Source organism: Sturnira hondurensis, unplaced genomic scaffold (assembly GCF_014824575.4).
Source record: "Sturnira hondurensis isolate 20B ecotype Veracruz unplaced genomic scaffold, ASM1482457v3 Scaffold0007208, whole genome shotgun sequence".
Lineage (NCBI taxonomy): Eukaryota > Metazoa > Chordata > Mammalia > Chiroptera > Phyllostomidae > Sturnira > Sturnira hondurensis.
The window spans coordinates 199,299-219,419 of record NW_028079839.1 but is presented as its reverse complement, the minus strand read 5'-3'; the positions used below and the strand labels follow the sequence as shown (position 1 = coordinate 219,419).

The 20,121-nt window shown below is 46.1% G+C and overlaps 1 protein-coding gene across 3 annotated transcripts in view; it reads right to left on the bottom strand.

Moving 5' to 3' along the window:
* Positions 1-1,422: 1,422 nt before the first annotated feature.
* ACADSB (acyl-CoA dehydrogenase short/branched chain) overlaps positions 1,423-20,121 on the bottom strand; it is a 32,695-nt gene continuing 13,996 nt past the window's right edge. For all 3 annotated transcript variants that reach the window (XM_037051126.1, XM_037051125.1, XM_037051128.1), the window contains exons 2-11: positions 17,812-17,971; positions 17,473-17,573; positions 14,766-14,972; positions 14,062-14,232; positions 13,252-13,377; positions 11,867-11,959; positions 8,809-8,898; positions 7,159-7,296; positions 6,653-6,752; positions 1,423-5,974 (exon numbers count right to left, since the gene is read on the bottom strand). In XM_037051126.1, the coding sequence (XP_036907021.1) occupies positions 5,904-5,974; positions 6,653-6,752; positions 7,159-7,296; positions 8,809-8,898; positions 11,867-11,959; positions 13,252-13,377; positions 14,062-14,232; positions 14,766-14,972; positions 17,473-17,573; positions 17,812-17,830 (1,116 nt within the window). In that variant the 5' untranslated portion in view covers positions 17,831-17,971 and the 3' untranslated portion in view covers positions 1,423-5,903. The remainder of the gene's footprint in view (positions 5,975-6,652; positions 6,753-7,158; positions 7,297-8,808; positions 8,899-11,866; positions 11,960-13,251; positions 13,378-14,061; positions 14,233-14,765; positions 14,973-17,472; positions 17,574-17,811; positions 17,972-20,121) is intronic.

The window sequence follows — 20,121 nt, the reverse complement described above, 5'->3', positions numbered from 1 at the left end:
TTTATTTATTTCCAATCACAGAAGTAGTATTACCTTGAACTACAATTACACAAGCCCCACTGTATCCCACTATAAAAACACAAGTGGGGACGATGCCAGTGACCCACGGCTGCCTCCTACACCCCGAGTCCCAGCGCCACCAGCAGTGCAGTTTGGTGTGGGGACTGGACCTCTGGGTTCATTCCCAGAATGTATATGCATGTGGGGACTTACAAAAACGATGGCTTCTTACGGCTCTAAAGAAGCGTGTGATTTGTAATTGTGAAACAAGACAACTTGGTGATGCTTTAATCTCCATACATGAACCTTGTTAAACCACTGCAGAGGACTGTACTGTGCATCCCTGTGATTTATTTACCCTTCTATGCGGCCATGTTTAGATTTTCGCCACTGCGACCGACGCAGCCCTGAGGTCTGACGCGCCTTCCTGTCCATCTGCCCAGGAGCACTGAGATAGCCTGGCTTCCCATGATTCTTGTTGACAAGTTGTACTTTGCATTTTTGTTTTCTATTTAACCAAAGTTCTTTCAAGTTATGGTTAGCTTTTTCATATCCTGTTATATATTTATCACTGTGTGTAGTGAACATGTAAAACTTTGGTTTTGGCCCTTGCTGGGTGGCTCAGTTGGTGGGAGTGTCCTCAATGCCCCAAAAGGTTATGGGGGCAAGTACGGGGCGGGGCAAATGATCTATGCTTCTCTCTCCCTTCTTCTCTGAAAAAGCAATGAAAAAATATCCTCAGGTGAGGATAAAAATTATTCTTTCCTTTTTGGAGTTTGCAGAAATTTTCTTTGTAGCAAAGTTCAAATGACTGTCCATTTGCATTAGAAAAGAAGTAAGTTCTCCCTCCATCCATCAAACTGAATTGTGCTCTCCAAACCCTCTCACCCGTTCTTGCTCTTCCCTACTCCACGGACTTGCTGGCCCCCAAGTCAACGCCTAAGGCAACCTTTCGATGTTTCGGCGTGTCTCTGTTGTGCTCCACGCAGCTCTGCTATACTGTTAGGGACAAAAAGTTCATCACTGTCGGACCTTCTTAGTAAACTCCGCCTGTTTTGTTACATCTTTTTGTTCTTTAAAGTTATTTTTGCCCTTTACTTGTTCCATTTGATATCAACACAGCTATTCCCACTTTCCTTTTTGTAGTACTCGAATGGTCATTTCGACTTTCCTGTGCTGATTTTTTTTTAAAGGTGTTTTTAACTTTTGGTAGCTAGGATTTAAATTTGCCTTTGTCCTGCCTTAACATCTGTTGTTTTTTTAAAAACAATTTTATTGATTTTATTTTTTAGAGAGGAAGGGAGAGAGAGAAAGAGAATCAATTGCCTGCCTCTTGTATATACGCCCTGACCAGGGACCAAACCCACCACCCAGGCATGTGCCCTGACCTGGAATCAAATTGGTGACCTTTTGCTTTGCAAGCTGATGATCAACCAACTGGGCTCCATCAGTCAGGGCCATTTTTTATTTTTAATAGGTGATTTTAACCCATTTATACCTATAAGTACTATTATGTTTGGCTATATTTCTACTTTATTTTGTATTCAACTTATTTCTTTAAAAAAAAAACAACAAACTTTTGTAAGGTTAGTTTTTCCCATTTATTACTGTAGCTATCCATACAAATAACTGCAAATCAGACACCCTGTAAGCCACCCACATAGATTTATCACGCTCTGTCATTCTTCCTCCCTCGGCGTAGCGTCTAGGTCACTCCAAGGAAGTGAATCTTTGTTTGTATTTCCTTAGTTCCTTCTTCAGTAGCGCTTCTCTCTCCCTCCCACTGCCCCCATCCACCTCCCCCCCCTCTTTCTCCCAAAGCACATGCGCTCCCACACCCACGTGTCCCGCAGGCCCCGTTCTCAGCTGGCTCCTCTACTGGAAAAGATCTGAACTCCACCCTGAAGACTCGGTCACCGGTCAAGGGCTCATTGGCAGCGGCATCTCACCAGAAGGCTCCTGGAGATTACCAGACCTCAAAGGCCCATCAGCCAGACTGCCCGAGTCTGAATCCCATTTCTGTCCCAACAAGTATCTGGTTTAACATCTCCTGCCTCAGTCTCCCTGCCTGTAAAATGGGCTAATAAGAGCACCCACCGCATCGGGGTGCTGTGCGTTAACACGCGTGTCGAGAATACAGAATAATGGCTGGCACATGACGAGAGCTCAAGAGATGTCGGTACCTCCTGGCATCGGTCTAAGGGCTCTAAAGAAATACTTTTGCCAGGGTTGGCCTTGGTCGTTCCCTACTCAATCTCTGTGTCAGGATGCACTAATACCAGAAAAAGGACCCCCAAGGTGAACACACACTTCCATATGGATCTGGCCTTACTCATCTCTGCATGGCAGCCTGGTGCCTGCAGCACCTTGGACCCTTGGACATAGTGACCTTTTGTCACATGTCACTGAATGACAAAAGAAAAAAAGGATTGATATCTAGATTTCGAAAATAATGCAGGAAATAACAGGGAACAGGTAGGCTGGAATCTGCTGCGGTGCTAGACTATAGCGCATCACTGAGTAGAAGGTGCGAGAACAGGGGGTTTCCCGAAGCAACACTGCGAAGCAGCGGTCCCCAGCCTTTTCGGCACCAGGGACTGGTTTTATCGAAGACAGTTTTTCCACAGACAGGGGTGGAGGGTAGGGGGCAGTTTCGGGATGATTCAAGTGCACTGCATTCAAGCTTACCTCCTGCTGTTCGGCCAGGTTCCCAACAGGCCCAGACCGGTACCGGTCTGCAGCCTGGAGGTTGGGGACCCCCCCGTATAAAGCACGGGCATGAGTATCCGCCAGACACAATCAGTGCTGTGAAGACATGCTCAGAAAGGGTGACCTCTCTGCCGAAGAGCTGCTTATTTTGCTTTAGGACAAAAAAAAAAAGATCCTCTGATAAAATTTTCTGTAGCTCCAACAACTTAAACTTGATCTTCATTAAAAACCTCTGCTCTGAAAACAAACAAGATTGGCTTACATGAGAGGCAAACTATCAGCATCGTGTACAGAGGTGTCCCATCTATCTCCAAGTAAGATTATGTTCTTACTTCATCTGTATGCATAACAAACAATTCTGCTTAACAGACGAGCAAGTCTCCAGTGAACTCGGCCCTTTATTTTCCATTCTCCACAGAATTCTGGTTTTGGAATAGCGGATCCAGTCTGACATACGGCATCGAAACAAACCTTTCACTTTACGAAGGAGCAGCAAAGATACATCAGCAAGGATGTAAGTAGTGCATTTAGGAAATAAATCATAATCCTAAAGCCAACTGATCTCACACAATAACCTTCACAGCAGCGACACCCGAGCAGAGCCTCGGTCTTCAGCAGGTGACACATATATGTAAGCAATGACACTGATGAATCGTAACACTTCTGAAATCCTCATTCTTTATCAGTTAAGCCTAAACTAAATCAGCAAGGAGGCTGACACCCCAAACCTGCCGGGCAGAGACAACAATAAAGGGTAGGAAGAACACTGAACTGGGAGCCAGGGCGTCTGGATTCTTGTCTCGTCCTTGTCCCTGGATGGATGACCTCCGGCAAGGGCCCTGGGCTGGGGATCCTTCATTTTAAAGTGGGGGAGTCAGCTGGACGGTTCCCTCAAGTCTTTCTAGGTATGACTTTGACACGGATTCATGTTCAGGTTGTGAAATGAGATCCCTGACAGTCCTAACTCGGCAGCTGGGTCGAGCCCAGCACCGTCACATCCCGGCAGGAGGTACTTTGGTGCTTCTGTTCAAGTCTCTTCTAAGCCTCACCCCAAGTTCACTGGCAGTGAGGACAGGCTCCGGGAGGGGAACAAACTCGTCTGCCACCAGAAACACAGTCAGGATGGGTAGTTTTAAAGACACCAAAATCATGGTTATTAGGCAAAGCCATATCTAAGTTCTACAGGGAAAATCCATTAACATCTTTGGGAAACGGTAAATTAACACAGTGGTTCACTACAGTGGAAGGTAGGTACATATATTGACTGAAATACACACTTTTCAACTGTTCTTTGTGAACATGCACAAAAAATACACAGTCAGAATTCTATCGGTACTAAATATAAATTCAAGGTCAATCAGGGATGTCCAGCCCACACTGCACGCGGCTGCACACAAAATGGTGAATTTACTTAAAACTTTTGTCTTTTGCTCATCAGTTTTCGTTAGTGTTTGCGTATTTAATGTGCAGCCCAGAGCCGCTGAAAGGCTGGACACCCCGGGCCATGGGAGGCTTCCCGGCACTGCTCATCCAATTGCTCACGGGGCTTCTGTGGTCTCACACATTTGTTCGTGCATTTATGATTCCATGGGAGCAAGGCAAAATTCTTTTTCACTAACGTTGGCCTCTGCTCCATTGCCTGTCGAGTCCACCTTTCCCACAATCTCAAGTCCCCTTGCCCTGGAGCACTTAATCTGCCCCTACTTCCCTCATCCCTCTGCCCTTTGTCCCGAGAGACAGAACAGGTAGTCCCTGTCCTGTTTAAACGCTGAGTGGACGTTATCTCTTTGGATCCGAAGTCTAAATTTGCCCGTATTTGTTCCTGATATTTTAATGTGATTTCTCTCTCAATTGTATTTACACAATTCTGAATATTTAACTACAATTTGTATTACATAAATTAATCCAATTCAACAAACATGAATGTGCAAAGCAAATGACTTTGAAAATCTCGTTTCCCTAATAAATGTTACCCTTTCATTTAAGTACTAAAGTGCTTCCCATTCAACAGCAGTGGTTACGAGCCTTGAAACATTCCCAGCATCGCCAACCCAGGCCTGCTTTGAGAAAGCATGAAAGCCTCACCTCTCATCTGCACACCTCCCTCCCGAGGGCATCTCAGGACACGCACCCTAGAGGGGTCTCTCTTGACTGGGAGTCTCCAGTATGAAGACAGGGCACCAGCTATGTATCCTGTTGACCTTTGCTTTTCTGTAATCTGCATTGTAAAGCAATACATTCATTTTTGCTTCTCAAGATATAAAATTATTATTGTATATGTTTTTATATGACTCAATATGCTTTTTCAACCTCTAGGGCCGCATTCCTCATAACATGTTGATACAGTTCTTTGTGGGGACAAGACATCACCCTCTTGAGAGTCACTGACCCAAACGAAACTCAACTTCTGAGGCACGAGCCCTGCAAAGCCCAGTATCTGCACTTGAGGAAACAGCATTCAATTTGATACACAAAGAAACCGTGCTGCCGAAAAACGGCGTGTGAAGATGAATATTACAGTATTAGACACATTCAGATTGCAAACCGAATTATTTAAGCTTCACACTTGGAAACTAATGCTGAGGCCTGTTTCTGGAATGATCTGCTGAAACCATCACGAAACGCCTCTTCTGCGCAGGTCACTGACCGGCACACGTTGCCTTGCCTTGTTTGTTAATGTTTCTTCACTTATTTGACCTGTACCCTTCGTGTCCATCCATTCTCAGGCACTTGGGACTAGAATATTTAGATTTTTCTAAACAAACATTCTATTGGTTTCTACCTCACACAGCAGCTTAGAACTGAATCTCCTGTCCTGTAGAACTGTGAAGCGTAACAAATATTTGACTAATGCCACGGAATAAAGTTCAAATAGGACTGTAAAACGGCGCTCTGCGTCTCCAGATGCCGATAGCGTGAGGCTCGTGTGCTCACTCCCTGGAGCTGCGGCAACACCTAGCGTCCAACAAGGCGTTCTCGGGACGGTACGGATGCACTTCTGCCCAGACTTTAAAATGGTTTCCTGTGCCAGGGTTAGGCAGACCTGAAGGGTAACACAGAAAAGGGCTCCCCCAAGACCCGTGGACTAAGGGCTTAAACAAATTACTTCAGTGCTCTGGTGGTCGACTCCCCCAGAGGGCACGAGGGTTTAAAATGTTGCACTGGTGGGCAGGGAGGGTTCACCCTTGCGGCGGTCAGTACTGCGCGTCGATGAGCTTCGCGATGGTGTTCAGCTGGATGTTTGAAGCTCCTTCATATATTGTACCTTAAACACAGGGGACAGTGAGGAGTGGGTCACAGGCGTGGACATGAGAATGAGCTCTACCTTTTCATTTGCTACAAAACCATTACTGGTAACGTCACTCCATGTGCCCTGAATGTACTATCTGACAGAGTAATTTCGCCTAAGAGATGACAATTTTCCATTTGGAAATTAAATTCTGATTCCAGACTCAGCATTATACGGGCGAAGGCTTTCGTTCCAGAACAATCCATGCAAAAGCTGGATACCTGGGCCCACCGTTCAGGAACGGGCGCTTCCACCCGCGCGGTGTCACCACTCCCTACCTGGGAGCACAGCAACCGAGTCTGGGGGGCACTTACCTTTGGAAATCAAAACTTAGGCTTCGAAGAACAGCATTAAGCAAATCCAAAATAGTAACATTTTTAGCAAAAGAAAAAATAATACAGATTTAGTGGTGGTTTGACTAAAAGGCCTGTTGAGACACTGAAAAAGGCAGTTTGATGTTTTTAAAAATATAAATCCATTGTTTTGAAGGGGGAGGGGGAACCCCAGCCACAGAAAAGAAGCGAGGCACATAGCCCTGCAGAGGTGCGACTGGCCCCTGCTCAGGCAGCAGAACCAATCACAACAGCCAAACACAACAGCCCAAACACCCGCAGAAGCAAAGGAAACAGAACAAAGCGGAGAAAACCCATTTACCGATCTTCGCGTCTCGGAAGTACTTCTCCACGGGGCAATCTTTGGTGTAACCTAGGCCCCCCATCCACTCGATACACTTACTAGTGGTCAGTCCTGCGACCTGAAAAGAAGCAGCCAATCACCTGCTGGAACCACAGGACGGAGGCACTACAGACCCACAACGCGGAGGCAGATGCAGTGGAAGAGACCTAGTAGGTGCAGGCAAGGGACTAAGCGAATACGTGAAGGAGGTAAATGCATACATGAAGCCATGGAATGGGTAAACTTGGCACAAACTGCCGAGGCTGGGAAATGGCAGCCCAGCCCTTTCCTGTGGAAGCTTTACCTTTTCTCTGCACTCTGTAGCAACTGTGGAGTCCATGTTATTGGACTTCAAACGAATGCCCAACAGTATTTCCAAACTAATGCACGCTCAAAAACATGCATTAAAACAAACGAATGCTCAACCAGTTTTTCTAAGTGGATAACTGAGTAAATATGCACCTGAATTTCCATTTTTTTCTTACCTCTGACGCATAGTATTTGGCCATAGCTGCCTCTTTTATGAACAGTTTTCTGGCTTCGACAAGGCGAGCGGCGTTGTACGTCAGCAGCCTCGCAGCTTCCAGCTGCATGGCCACCTGAGCCACTTGGTGCTGGAGCCCCTGTGACATGGAGGCCCAGGTTAGAGAACTACGATTTCTGACATCACAGCTTGGCCTCAAGGGCCTGCTGGGTATGAGCCACTAACAGACTCAAAATACACCCCAAAGGAAATGCATGCTCATTTTGTGAAAATACTGTAAAATCCCCTGTCTAAACTGAACAATACTGTAGGTACTGTTTAAGAATTTTTCATAGTTTGTGTAAGTCTTTATAACTGTGATGATCTGAAAATATAAATGATCTCAAAATTAGGTTTAAAAATTTGATTTATATTTAATTATTATTTTCAAACCTATGATCCATCCACATTGAGGTTAAACAAAATTCCAGCAAGGCAAAACTTCGAGTACATTTTTCATTGGCTTGAATTGACAAAATTTTGCTCCCGCACATGGTCCCTCCCCTCAAGGAGCCCACCGTCTAGAGAAACAACATGATCGCAGGCAAAGCAAAAACCGAATCACTCTAATGAGAGTAAAGCAGTTAGAAAAAAAAACTCCACTAACTTTGATCAAAGCTTCACACGGATATGTAAAACTAATCATGCTGCTTTGCATGATCAAATTTCTAAGAGTTTTCTTTTAATGACCCATACTAGGCATCTTCAAACACGTCATGATCACAGGCATTAGCACGCCTGGCCCGCCCGCCCTCCCTTCCTCCCCCCATGTAAATGAAAACTCTGCTTCCTGTGTGCAAAGGAGACCCGCAGCCTCCCTCAAAATGGTCTTCACGGTCTGTCCCCTTTGTTGCAATCTACGCAGTGGCTGGCTCTGAGAAAGCACTCGAGCATCATAATTAAGTGAAAATCAGACCGGAAGCCATGCTAAGAAGCCTGTAATTCTGACATGTCAGACAGGGTGGACAGGAAGACTGCCTATTGCCACCACTAATCCCCTGCTGGCCTGGGGGAAGCCTGGCCATTGGGCCAGGCCAGTATTACCCAACGTGCTTGAAGTAAGAGCAGCATGTTAGCGCTCACGGCAGCCAAGTATGCCTTCCAAAAGACGGGCACATCAGGCAGGGTGGGGTCCTCCGAGGACCACGGCACAACCCTGGCCTGACTCCCAACTGTTAATCTCTGGAACACGTGTTAAACTCCGGCAATGTGGTAACACTGTGCTCATCTATCTCACTCAAAATCACTGCAGAGGGTAGGCGGCATTACCCTTATCTTGCTGATGAGGCACGCAGGGCTTACAGAGGCAAGGGAACCTGTCCAAGGCCTAAAGCTAGTAAAGCACGGGGACTTGAACCCAGGAAGTCTGACTGCAGACCCCAGGATCTCATGAGGCTGCGAGGAGAGAGCCCCAAAGCCCTCGCCAGGTATCCCAGACGATGACCCAGCTGGGCCCCCGGGGCTACCGCTCTGCCCTTGAGGGGGTCAGGGTTTCACACGCACACGCCCTGAGATCTAGTCCTCCCTCCCGCCACGGCTTTGTAACACCGCTGTTCATCAACAGGGACACAGGTGAGTCCAGTCCAGCAGAAAGATGTTAACAATTAGGTACCTGAAAGTCAAATAATCTTTTGCCAAACTGTATCCTTTCTTTAGTATATGGAACAGTGTAGTCAAAACATCCTTGAGCCAATCCCAGCATCTGTTTAAAAAAAATCAGAATTTCTTATTTTGTTATAAGTTTATGCTTTTAATTATTCAAGTTATAAATTCCTTTTGCGGGCAAATTGAAGAGACTGGGGAGGGAAGAACCAGAGATCCCGAGGTGGTGAGGTGGGTGTTAATAACCTTCACCCACTGCTTTGTAGAACTCCCACTTCCAGAAACTGGGAGAAAGAGAGTGACTTCACGTGAAAATGAGTACATTTAACGCCAGCACAGAGGGAAATCCCCGGTGTGGCCGGGCTCACAAGCAACCAGGTCACTTTCCAGAAAACCCCCTTCCTGCTCCGACTCCCCAGGCAAAAAAGCCACAAAAACTGCTTGGAGTTTCGAAGACCGTACAGGAGCCCTGCAGCCTTTCTCAAGTCAAACGTGGAAGGCCGCTTCTTAACCTCCTATCTTCCTGTCCATCTGAGCAGGGTTAGTGAAGGCGCCAGTTGGAGGAGCATTAGAACACAGAAGAGCGGGGCTTCTCATCCTGGCTGCAGTCGGACCATCTGGGGCCCTTCGTCACAGAATACCTGCACAGGTCCATCACAGAACACCTCCGTCTAACGAAGGAGCCCAAACCCCGGGTGGGGGTGGGGGTGGGAGGGGCTGTGCCTAAGCACCAACCAGCATTGCAGAAACTCCTTGGGTGATTTCACGCAGAGCAAGGGCTGAGAACAACTCAGAGCACGTGGGGAGGACACTAATCTGTGCGTGTGAAGAACAGGTCACAGGATGTGCTGGCGGTGTGAGCTGAACTTTCTCACTGCTAACCGATTTCCACATCTATTGAACGATGCAAGCTTAGAAACAGTTTCTAAATTTCAACATTAGCTAGCTATTAAATCACTATCTAATTATGTCAAACTACGGAGGTTTCGAAAAAAGGGAAGAAGAATCAATAGTTAAAGCTTTTGGGGGAGATGCCCACACACATCAATATTTCATTAGTATTTGCTCACATTTTCCTTGAGCCTTTTAATTGAAACTTTCTGGAGAACAGAATGTCACGCTGAAAACTAACGAACAAAAACAAACAAAACTCCAAAGGAACAAATTAAAGAGAGGCCGACTCACTCCACTTTTGGCTGTGAGATAACGTGATGTCCTTATACCCTTATAATGAAAGTTTACAGTCTGTTCATAATGTCCTTCATCGACATGGAAATTAAAATGACCAGCTGTCAATCCAAACAGGCTTTTCCACCTCTGTAAAAGGTTTTCACTGTAAATACTGAAGAAATAAAGTCTCTCCAATCACAGAGATTTGAAGATGGATGCCTTCAGTTCGCTGCGACACTGCCTCTTTCATTAAAAGGCACCCGCAGTATGAACAAGAAATAGTCACCACCTGACCTAACTTCTAAATTAGGTTATGAGATGACTTGGAGTAATTAGTAAAATACAAGCCCAGGATGTGTATTTCACTAGCAAAACATCTCTATTATTTATGTCTTGGAACAACGAGAGCCAGTACTGTAATCCATATCTGGAGTTGAACCACAGGAAAACTTTAAAAAGAACTGATGAACCAATTCTCTCCAGTAACATCTAGTTTTGTGGGGAAGTGCACATTACAATCTAAGAATATTTTGTTAGCAAATTAACAGCAGCGAAAAAATCTAGAGTAACACTGTCACACTGAACTAGTCCAACAGTTAATATATATGTAATATCTTGTAATATATGTGTAATATACATGTAATATATATGTAACACGTAACATCTTCAAAATCCAAAAGCTCTTCAGTTTTTGAATTTTGGATGCTTACTGATTAAAAATAAATATATTCTACAAAAATGCCAATTTATACTAAAACTGAAGACTATTCATTTTCTTAATTTAGAAAATAACCAATGTCACAATAGAAACATGTAATATGTATTACAAAGAACAAAGATGGGTAAAAATGTTCTCATCTTACATATCTATTTAATTGTGGCTGTTTTACACCACATCCACCCAAGAACTGCCTGGCTTTCACACGCAAAACCCTAATCCACAAATATCTCATTATCTATAGATTAGTGACTTTTACTACATAGGACAATATTACTTATCGTTAATTTAAAAAATTTCTTCCAGGATGAGTTTCATGCTTCAAAAAGTTGTTTTTTTAAAACGCTGAATTTGCTGGGGTGACACTGGCTACTAAACTCACACAGGTTCAAAGTAGACAACCACAGCACACCACCCGCACATCGCACTGTGCGTTCACCCCCGAGGCGGGTCTCCTTCCGTCCCGCCCCATCCCTGCTTCACTCCACCCTGCCTCCCCACCTCTTCCCTCTGGCAATGACCATACTGCTGTTGACTAGCAGTTTTTCTTCTTAGTCCCTTCACCTCTTCCACCCAGCTGCCCACTGCAGCCCCTCCGATAGCTCTGCGTCTGTGGCAAAGTAGATGTTTTAAAAAACACTGTATTTATGCCCCAGCTGGGTGGCTCAGTTAGTGGGAGCACTGCCCCCCATACCACGAATTTGCAGTTTCAGTTCCTGGTCAGGGCACGGGCCGAGGTTGCGGGTTGGGGCACGTCCGGGAGGCAACTGATCGATGTTCCCTTACATCGATGTTTCTCTCTCTCTGTCTCTCTCTCTCTCTCTCCCCCCTTCCCCCTCTCTCTAAATATCAACAGAAACATGTCCTTGGGTGAGGATAAAAAATACTGTGTTTATGATATATTTTAAAAGTTCTCGCTTCAGGTGTTGGATAACACTTTAATGTTCTTAAAACTGAAAAACTGCTACCGCTTGGCCATTGTTTGCTCTTCAGGACATTATGTAATCAACCAAAATGGAATTTTAAAGAAACCACAGAAGCCCTCCTTTCGCCTCATGGAAGAAATGGGCGCCCTCTCGCGTCCGCAAGCCTTCAGATACTCATGGGTTTTCGTGCACTCCCCCTCCCCACATCTGTGTTCACCACTCTGCGGGAGAGGCCACAGCAGGATGGGACTGACCTGGGCAGCGATCCCAATTCTGCCCTCGTTAAGGCTCTCTATGGCGTACTTATAGCCAAGTCCGACTTGCCCCAGGGTATTGGCTTCTGGAACCTGGAAAAAATGCAGTTATTTCTCAATTTAGTTTCATTTAATTCACTTTGACTTTGTATTTTTAAATGCACACACAATCCCAATCTGTGTGATATTACTCCAGCATCTACTTCAGCTCCAAGGAGATCGGCGGTGGAGGGTCTGCATCTCCCGGGGAACTGTTTCCCACTGGCTCCTGGAGAGAGACAGGACACCGCCGCGTCCCCCAGAGCCTGGCGGACAGCTGGCAAAGGGGCGAACGAACCTAGAAAAGGGGGATCCCCTACAACCCATCAATAACACGAAGGAGTAACATTGTCCCCAGTTCTTATCTGCATGGTGTAGTGTGAGAGTTACATATATAGATACATATGTAATATGAAGATATTACAACTATTTTATATACATATAAAGATACATAAAGAATTACAGAAGACATGTACGTAGCTGGCAAGCACGGACAGTATTACTTTCTTCTGCTGATACATAAAGAATTACAGAAGACATGTACGTAGCTGGCAAGCACGGACAGTATTACTTTCTTCTGCTGAGATGAGATCACCCCAGAAACTTAACTGATGGGGTGTTTATGCACGTGTACATACAGAGGAGGGGAATGGGGGGAAGATTGGAATGTTTATTTGTAATTTAAAAAATCTACACTAGAAAGAAAAAAATACAGTTAGCTTCAATGATGTGGACACTTAGGGGAGAGAATGGGCAGAAAAGAGAAAGTAGCAAGAAGGAAGACAGCTGGAGAAGTGGAGATGACATCCGCAAAGGCAGTCCACAAGCATACACCCTCGGCCGCGCGGGGAAAGATCAAGTTCTAATACCAGGGGTTGAGAACACAGTGCCTCGGGATCCACGGCCCGGCCCGGCCCGGAGTCGTAAAGCACCAGCGTTCTCTTCCTCATCTCCAACAGCCTTCACGCAAAGCCTGGTGCTGCCGGGTGGTTTCCACTCTCACTGAGCAACAGCCCCATCTTGTGGCCTTTGGTGTATCTGACACCAGGCTTCCTTCCCTGAAGCCCACTTTGGTTCACAAGGATCAAATTCATTATAACCAGGGTTAATTCTTGGTATTGACTCTCCAGGCCAAGCTGCGGGGAACAAGGCTTTCCACTCCTGGCCTGAACTCTTGTGAAAAGTGGATTCAGTCTTGCCCTTACCTAAGAATGGTGTTCAAGAGTCTTACAAAATCCTCTCCATTGCATGCTTAATTTTTGGATGCCTTTCCTGCACATCTATGGTTCCATGCAAACTTTATTTCACATTGGTCAGAATTTTACCAGAAATTCCCAGATACCCACCTTGACATTTTTGAATGTTAACGAGCAGGTGGAAGAAGCTCTGATTCCCAGTTTGTTCTCCGCTCTCCCTATGTGGAAGCCTTCGGTGTCCCGGTCGACTATGAAGCAGGTGATTCCTTTATACCCCTAAGAAGATTTAAACTGTTATTAGCACTGGGATTGTAAGACCCCTTGTTTCCAAAGGGCTCAAAATAAACCTCAGCAATACATCCTAATGGACTCAGAACTGCAACATGTGTACATGAAACAGGAACGGTTAGAGGGCATTAGATTCAAAGTCAAGAACTTTACTGTTCCCTTTACTTTTGCAGAAACCATTCGGGATATTAAACTTGTTAAGTTACACTACAGCATTCCAGAATCCCGAGCACGCCATGTTCTATATTTAATTTTATTAAGCACTTTGAAGTTTCAAACTTTAATTCAATGTTACATCAGAGGAAAAGACCAAAGTTAAAATGTATTTATTTTGCTATATGTCTATTTTCCAATTGAATAAGACTGTCTTAAAACTAACGTACTAGAGAGGTCCTTAAATTTTTCATGATTAAACAGAAAAACTGAAATTCTACAGCATTAAAAATTACCATCCTATATGACACATTAGGAGATAATAAAGGGTTCTCCAGGCACAGTAGTTACATCAACAGCATTTAGGAGGTTAGGAAATAAGAGGGTGAAAAGATGAGCATTGTCTAACATTTTCAGGGCTGAGGAGAATGAGGGATTTAGGACTAAGACCTACAAAGGAAATGGAAGCAGGACACAAATGTAAAGGAGGGGCGAGGGGAGGAGAAATCTCGAACGCACCATGGAAGGGTCCACATTTGCCACCACTAGGAACAGGTCTGCATGCTCAGCGTTGGTGACCCACATCTTCGAGCCGTTGATGACGTAGTAATCCCCCTTTTTCTCTGCTCTGGTCTTCAAAGCAAATGAATCACTACCCGAGCCAGCCTCTGAAAGGCAGAAACTTCCTACCTACACGTGGAAGGAAAAACATCCCTGATTAATGACTGTGTTTATACTCTATAACAAACACTTATGGCAAAAGAAACATGTGTAAACCAAGTGTGCAGCTACTTTGAAAACCTCTACTTGTCCAAACGGTAACGGTACTCCGACAGTATTATTTCCTAAAACTCCCTATTCGTCTAAGGCAGGCTTAAAGACCCACATACACATATTCAATGCGAAGTTCAATTACACCGGTTCTATCAGTTACAGTAGAAAGACATCTCAGTGTAAATGAAACCACCAATGAAGGTATTAGAAAATATAATTGAGACAAAAAATAATTTTACTGGCTCATGATTACTCTTGAAATGTCCAAGTGGCAAAAGAGAGGCAGAGTGTATTTTTCAGGCGGTGTTAATTTATTGAGTATTACTTGATTTGTCAATGGTGCTGCACTGTGGGGTGGAACAGTTAAGTCAACGTCACAGTGACTTTCCTCCTGAAAATACTAAGTGTTAGAAAGATCCAATCCACTTCAGCATCTCATCCCGACTCACTGTTTCTGTAGCTAGCATGGTCAAATAGGTAGCCTTCTGTTCTTCTGTCCCATGTTTTCCAATCAGCTTATTGACTACTGTGTTCTGGACGTCACACAGCAGAGCCACAGATGCATCGACTTTGGCTAACTCCTCCACCGCCAGGACTAAGGAGAAAAACGAAGCTCCCGTCCCTTTGTACTTGGTGTCGATGTCGATGGCCATCAGCTGCAGGGAAATGAGGACGTGCAGATCAAGGAAGCAGCGTTCACAGGGCAAAATATCCTGCCATCACAGTTACATAACGTTAAACATAAACTCTAACCATACACATTCTTTTCTTTTCTTTAAGATTTTATTTAATTATCTGTAGAGGGGAAGGGAAGGAGAGAGGGAGAGAATATCAGTGTATGGTTGCCTCTCTTGCGTCCCCTGCTGGGAACTGGCCTGCAACCCAGGCATGTGCCCTGACTGGGAATTAAACCGTGGTCCTTTAGTTTGCAGGCCCGCGCTCAATCCACTGAGCTACACCAGCCAGGGCATACACATTCTTAATGTTGAAATTTACACGCATACTTTATGTATATGTCAAACATAAAACTGTATGCATTTGAAAAGGATGAAATAATGAAATGCCACAACTATTTGTTTCCATTTGTGATCTAAAACATAAAAACAACGGGTAAGATGCTTTGAAAGACAATGGAATGGAATAATGAGAAAGCATCAGCTATAACTGTATGCCGACGACCTTTACTGCTAAGAGCAGTTGCCGCCTGCCTGAAGCTGCAGGTGCCGCTTTGGTTTGGCTTTTCAATGTGGCCCCTTTGTGCTGATTTCAACACAGTGAGGAAGCTGAAGGAAGTAGCCTGCTCCTCAGTGGGGATGTCTAGTTTCATCAGGCACCATCTCTTCTGGCCTGACCCTTCCACCGTCACTCTTCGGTAATTGTATGACCATTCCTTTTTAGGCCACTGTAGCAAACCCAGCTGGTTAGCAGACATCTGGTGGCAGTGCCCAGAGCCACACTAGACCAGGCCCGGGTGCCCGCTAACTCACCCAACGCCGGCCGGGCTTCCCGGCAGCAGTTGGGCCGTCCAGCGGCTGCACCCAAGTCGGGACCACAAAGCGTCCCCAGCACTCCAGCTGCGTCGTCACTTCAGGCAGAGATCAAGTGTCCGTGTAATTCACGCCCCAAAGCTGTACCAGGTTAACCCCTCCTCCCAGTCTCTCCAGACACTTTGGAATCCTACCCGCTGCAGGCCGGGTGGTGGTCCAAGCTGATGGGAAGCTGACCCGGAGTGAAGGGAGGCCCAGAAGTGACCCGCAGTGAGGAAGGGGTGGGGCACCTGGGGGGCGGGGCGGGGGCAGGGCAGCTGCCTGATCACAGCCCCGACTGCTGCCATAGATGCCAGAGATGCCGCTTCTCCAAAAAAGGTCGCCATTTCCCCTACAGTGGGAACACTGTTTTTGTCAGCTACTGCCGCAGGTGGCCACACTGCGACAACAGGAATTAGGAGTCAGGGGAGGCCGAGAGAAGCTGGTGGGGGATGCACAACCTGGAGGACGCTTGTAAGCACGCTGTGTCTAAGCAAGAGCAGACTGGGGGGCTGGCGGGCAGCTCGCTGCTGCGGACGACTGAGAACTAGCCCCCTGGGAGCGTCGTGTGGCACCTAGACGCCTAAGACTTCCCAGATAGTCTGTCTGCGCACAGTGAAGGCGACACCTGCCTGAGAAGTTGCCTCACAGGCGCCACGTCTGACTCCATTTCCCCAAGAGTTCCATTGCTAAAATAAAGTTGGAAAAATCACTACTATTCACAGTGTAAAAAAGCTGGTCTCCTTAAAATGAGAATAAAATGATTTAGTTAAGTGGAAAAGGCTATTTTTCAAACAGTGTAACAGACAAGATTTAAGCCAATGGCTCTGAACAGGAGCTATTAGTTCTGAGGTATCCTTCATATTTAAAATAAAAAATAGGTATCACTTCACACCGGTGGAGAAGGTGAGCTGAGGAGTGGCGAGATTTTCAAAGTGTTCTCCCTGGAGCGCCACACAGACAGCCTCTCCCTGGGCCCCGAAGCCAGAGCGGTCACACCGCGCCAGTTTCCGATTCTGTGCTTCTGTCCCCGAGCGCTGGGCCTGAAAAGCTGCAAAGCAGCCACCCGGAGGGGGGGGGGGGGCGGATGTGGAATTCAGATGGGGCCTCTGCCCCAAATCCACCACCTACCTAGGGGGTCAGCTACAAACCTGCCATACTCTGAAGTTCACTGCAGGTGGGGTCCTCAACCTCGGCGTCACTGAGCTGAAGAATTCAGTGGTGGCGGCTGTCCTGCGGGCTGCCCAGCTGTACCCTCACCGCCACCCCACCAGATGCCAGGAGCATGCCCCACTGTGACAATAAAAATGCCTCCGGACACTGCCTAATGTCTCTTGGGGACAAAGGAGCTCCAGGACAGGTAAGTAGCAATGGTCTAAAGAATTCCCTCCTTCTTGCTTCTAACCTTTTACTTCAAAAGCACAGTACTTCTCATTTAAATTTTTAATTTAAAAAAAAAAAACTTCAGGATCTCAATCAAAAAGAGAGCACAGATAATTCTGACTAGGAAATGAAGAGTTCATTACACTATCATTGTAGTTCCTAATAGATACATTTTTAACCCTCAAAAGTATTTAAAAAGTCTGAAATTTTGAAAAGTTTGAAATTGGGAGAATTATGAATTATGTACCCCTTGCTGAAACAATCCTTGTATTATTGACTTCTCCATTTTTGAATTTTCATCCATCGTTGAAACCAAAGGTGCAATCTGTTCCCGGGCAAATTTTTTCACTGCAGGAAATAAAAATACTGGTAAGTCTTTATTCTGTTAGTAAGACATGCATGACTTTAAAAAAAATTTAAAAATTCATGTCAAAGAATCCCATCCACATACACAGATGACATTCTCATGCCAAAGAATCCCATCCACGCACATACCTGCGCATTGGGCCCCGTGTCATGTGATTTCATACGCAGACCCCACCCGGGGCCAGAGGGATGACGAGGTGCCCCTGAGGAGTTTGCCCACCTGAGTTCTTTATCATCATCTCCTCGCTGGTGAAGGTTTGCAGGGGGGCACAAGGGAGCCCCTCGCTGGTTATACTGAGCAGAGCTTCTGGCTGGGAAGATTTTAGGGCCCGTGGAGGAGTCTTCCAAGAACATAGGCAAGTTGGGAAGTTTCTTCTTAGCTGTAACAACCGTCCCCAGCAAAGAGAGAACACACACACACAAGGTAAGAGAAATAAGTGTCAGAATGTTAGTTCTTTTGGGAATAACTTTGTAACTCACGCTTTCACCATGTGTCACCAAAAAGGGGAGCTTAACCCTGCCTGTTTTAAAATTCACCATCTCGTGAACAGAAACAGAAATTGGCTTGCTAACACAGAACACCTTCGCCCAGCAATGAGCTGTTCCAAACAAACGCATTTCCCACATAGTCAACTTGTACCTTCAGAGAAACAGGACTCTCGATAGAACTCATTCGTAAGTCCAGGCTAGTTTTGTTTCTCTGGCTTCTCATCAACAAGAGGCAGCGCAAGAAGGCTTAGGAGAACCGTCTTGGGGGGTCTGAAAGGACTAGCTTCCAACCCTAGTGCCTGGTGTGAATGTAACTACGTGGTCTTGGACCTGTGGTTTTTAACCTCAGTTAAAATCTCCCAGTGCTCGTTTCCCTCCCTGTCAAACGCGGAGAACTGATGAGGGTTGATGAGAGAATCCACGTGAAGGGCTGAGTGCAGGCCCACGACAGTTTTCACTGTGACTTGTGCTAAGAATTTGGGGGTGGGGGGGTCACAGTCGGAGCAGCAGTAGTGGCTCCCTCATCCACCTGCGCGTCTTCCCCTGTCCTGGCGTCCCAAACCCATCTGCTCGCCAGCTCGACTCAGCAATGGGTTCGCTACAGTTTTACTGAAGGAGAGCATCCAGTTTTACGTGTTTGTTGTACCCTTCCCATTTGCTTTTATAGAATTTTAGTACCCGGGAAACAAGTAAGGTATTAGCCATTTCCTGAACCTAAAAACACGCTACGTAGAAGAAGCCAGCCACAAAAGAGCACATGTTATACAATTCTGTCTATAGGGAAATCTGGAGGAGAGAAATCCAGAGGCAGACAGGAGCGCGCTGCAGCTGCCTGGGGCTGGGCCAGGGTGGCGGGGCGGCACCCTGCAGAGGGCCACAGAGGCCTCTCTGGGCAGCGACTTCCAACCTTTCCCACCTCACAGCACACAGGAACTACCGTAATTACTACTAACCTTGTGCTACCACTAAACAAATGTTTACTCTTTGCCGATCCGACAGGAGAGTGGTAATTCTGATGCATGTGCACTGGATGGGTGTTGTTGTACTGGACAATGTAAGAAACAAGAGGTGAGAGCCCCTGGCTAAACCGCCAAGAGTTGCATGTTTTAAAAATTCTTACGGCACACAGCCTGGAAGTTGCTCTTCTGGATGATGAAATGTTCCAAAATTGAATTAGGGCGATGGTTGCACAACTCTGTACATTCCTGGAAAAGCATTATATCATGCATTAAAAAAAATAAGTATTATGGTATGTAAATTATTGCTCAACAAAGCTGCATAGAAAAAAATCAGTGCTTTCCTTTTATGCAACAAAAATTAAAAGAGGTAGCCCTGACCCCTGGCAAATGCCTGGGGGCGCCCGGCGTTTGCAGAGGGCAGTGGCACAAAGGGAAAGAGAACCTGCCCGGCTTCTGAGAAGCATGTGATTTAGACGGGGCGGCAAGATACACGTTCTGTAACCGGCTGTCAAGAACCAGCGTGGCTCATTGGTTGGGCATCTTCCCACGAAACGGAAGGTCACTGGTTTGATGCCCAGTCAGGACACATGCCTGGTTAGGGCTTGGTCCCAGATGGGGCCCGTGGGAGAGGCAACTGATAGATGTCGATGTTTTTCTCCCTCTCTCTGTCCCGCCCTCCCTCTCTAAAAATAATAAAATCTTAAAAAAGAACAAAGCAAACGCAAGATTAGAAAGCAAATGCATCATATTTGCGTGGGGAGGGGAGGGCAGGGCAGTGTGCTTCAGCTGCGTGGCTGGCCGTGGAGTCGTGGAAGGCCCCTCCACACACACTTAAATGAAAGGGCCAGCTGTCGTCTCCACAAAAGGCTCCCGAAACTCGCCTGTACCATTTCAAAATCTGCAATCCATTGCCCACGTTTCTCACTGCTAGGGGCGATTATTTACTAAGCCTGCTACAGAATCCCTGGCGTCTCTCGGTCAATAGATGATCATCCCAGCTAAGTTTACCTTGAACAGAAAGTCCACCACCGAGAAGCTTAAGGAGCCAGTGGGGCCTAAGACGGTGTCCATTCGCTCCAGCT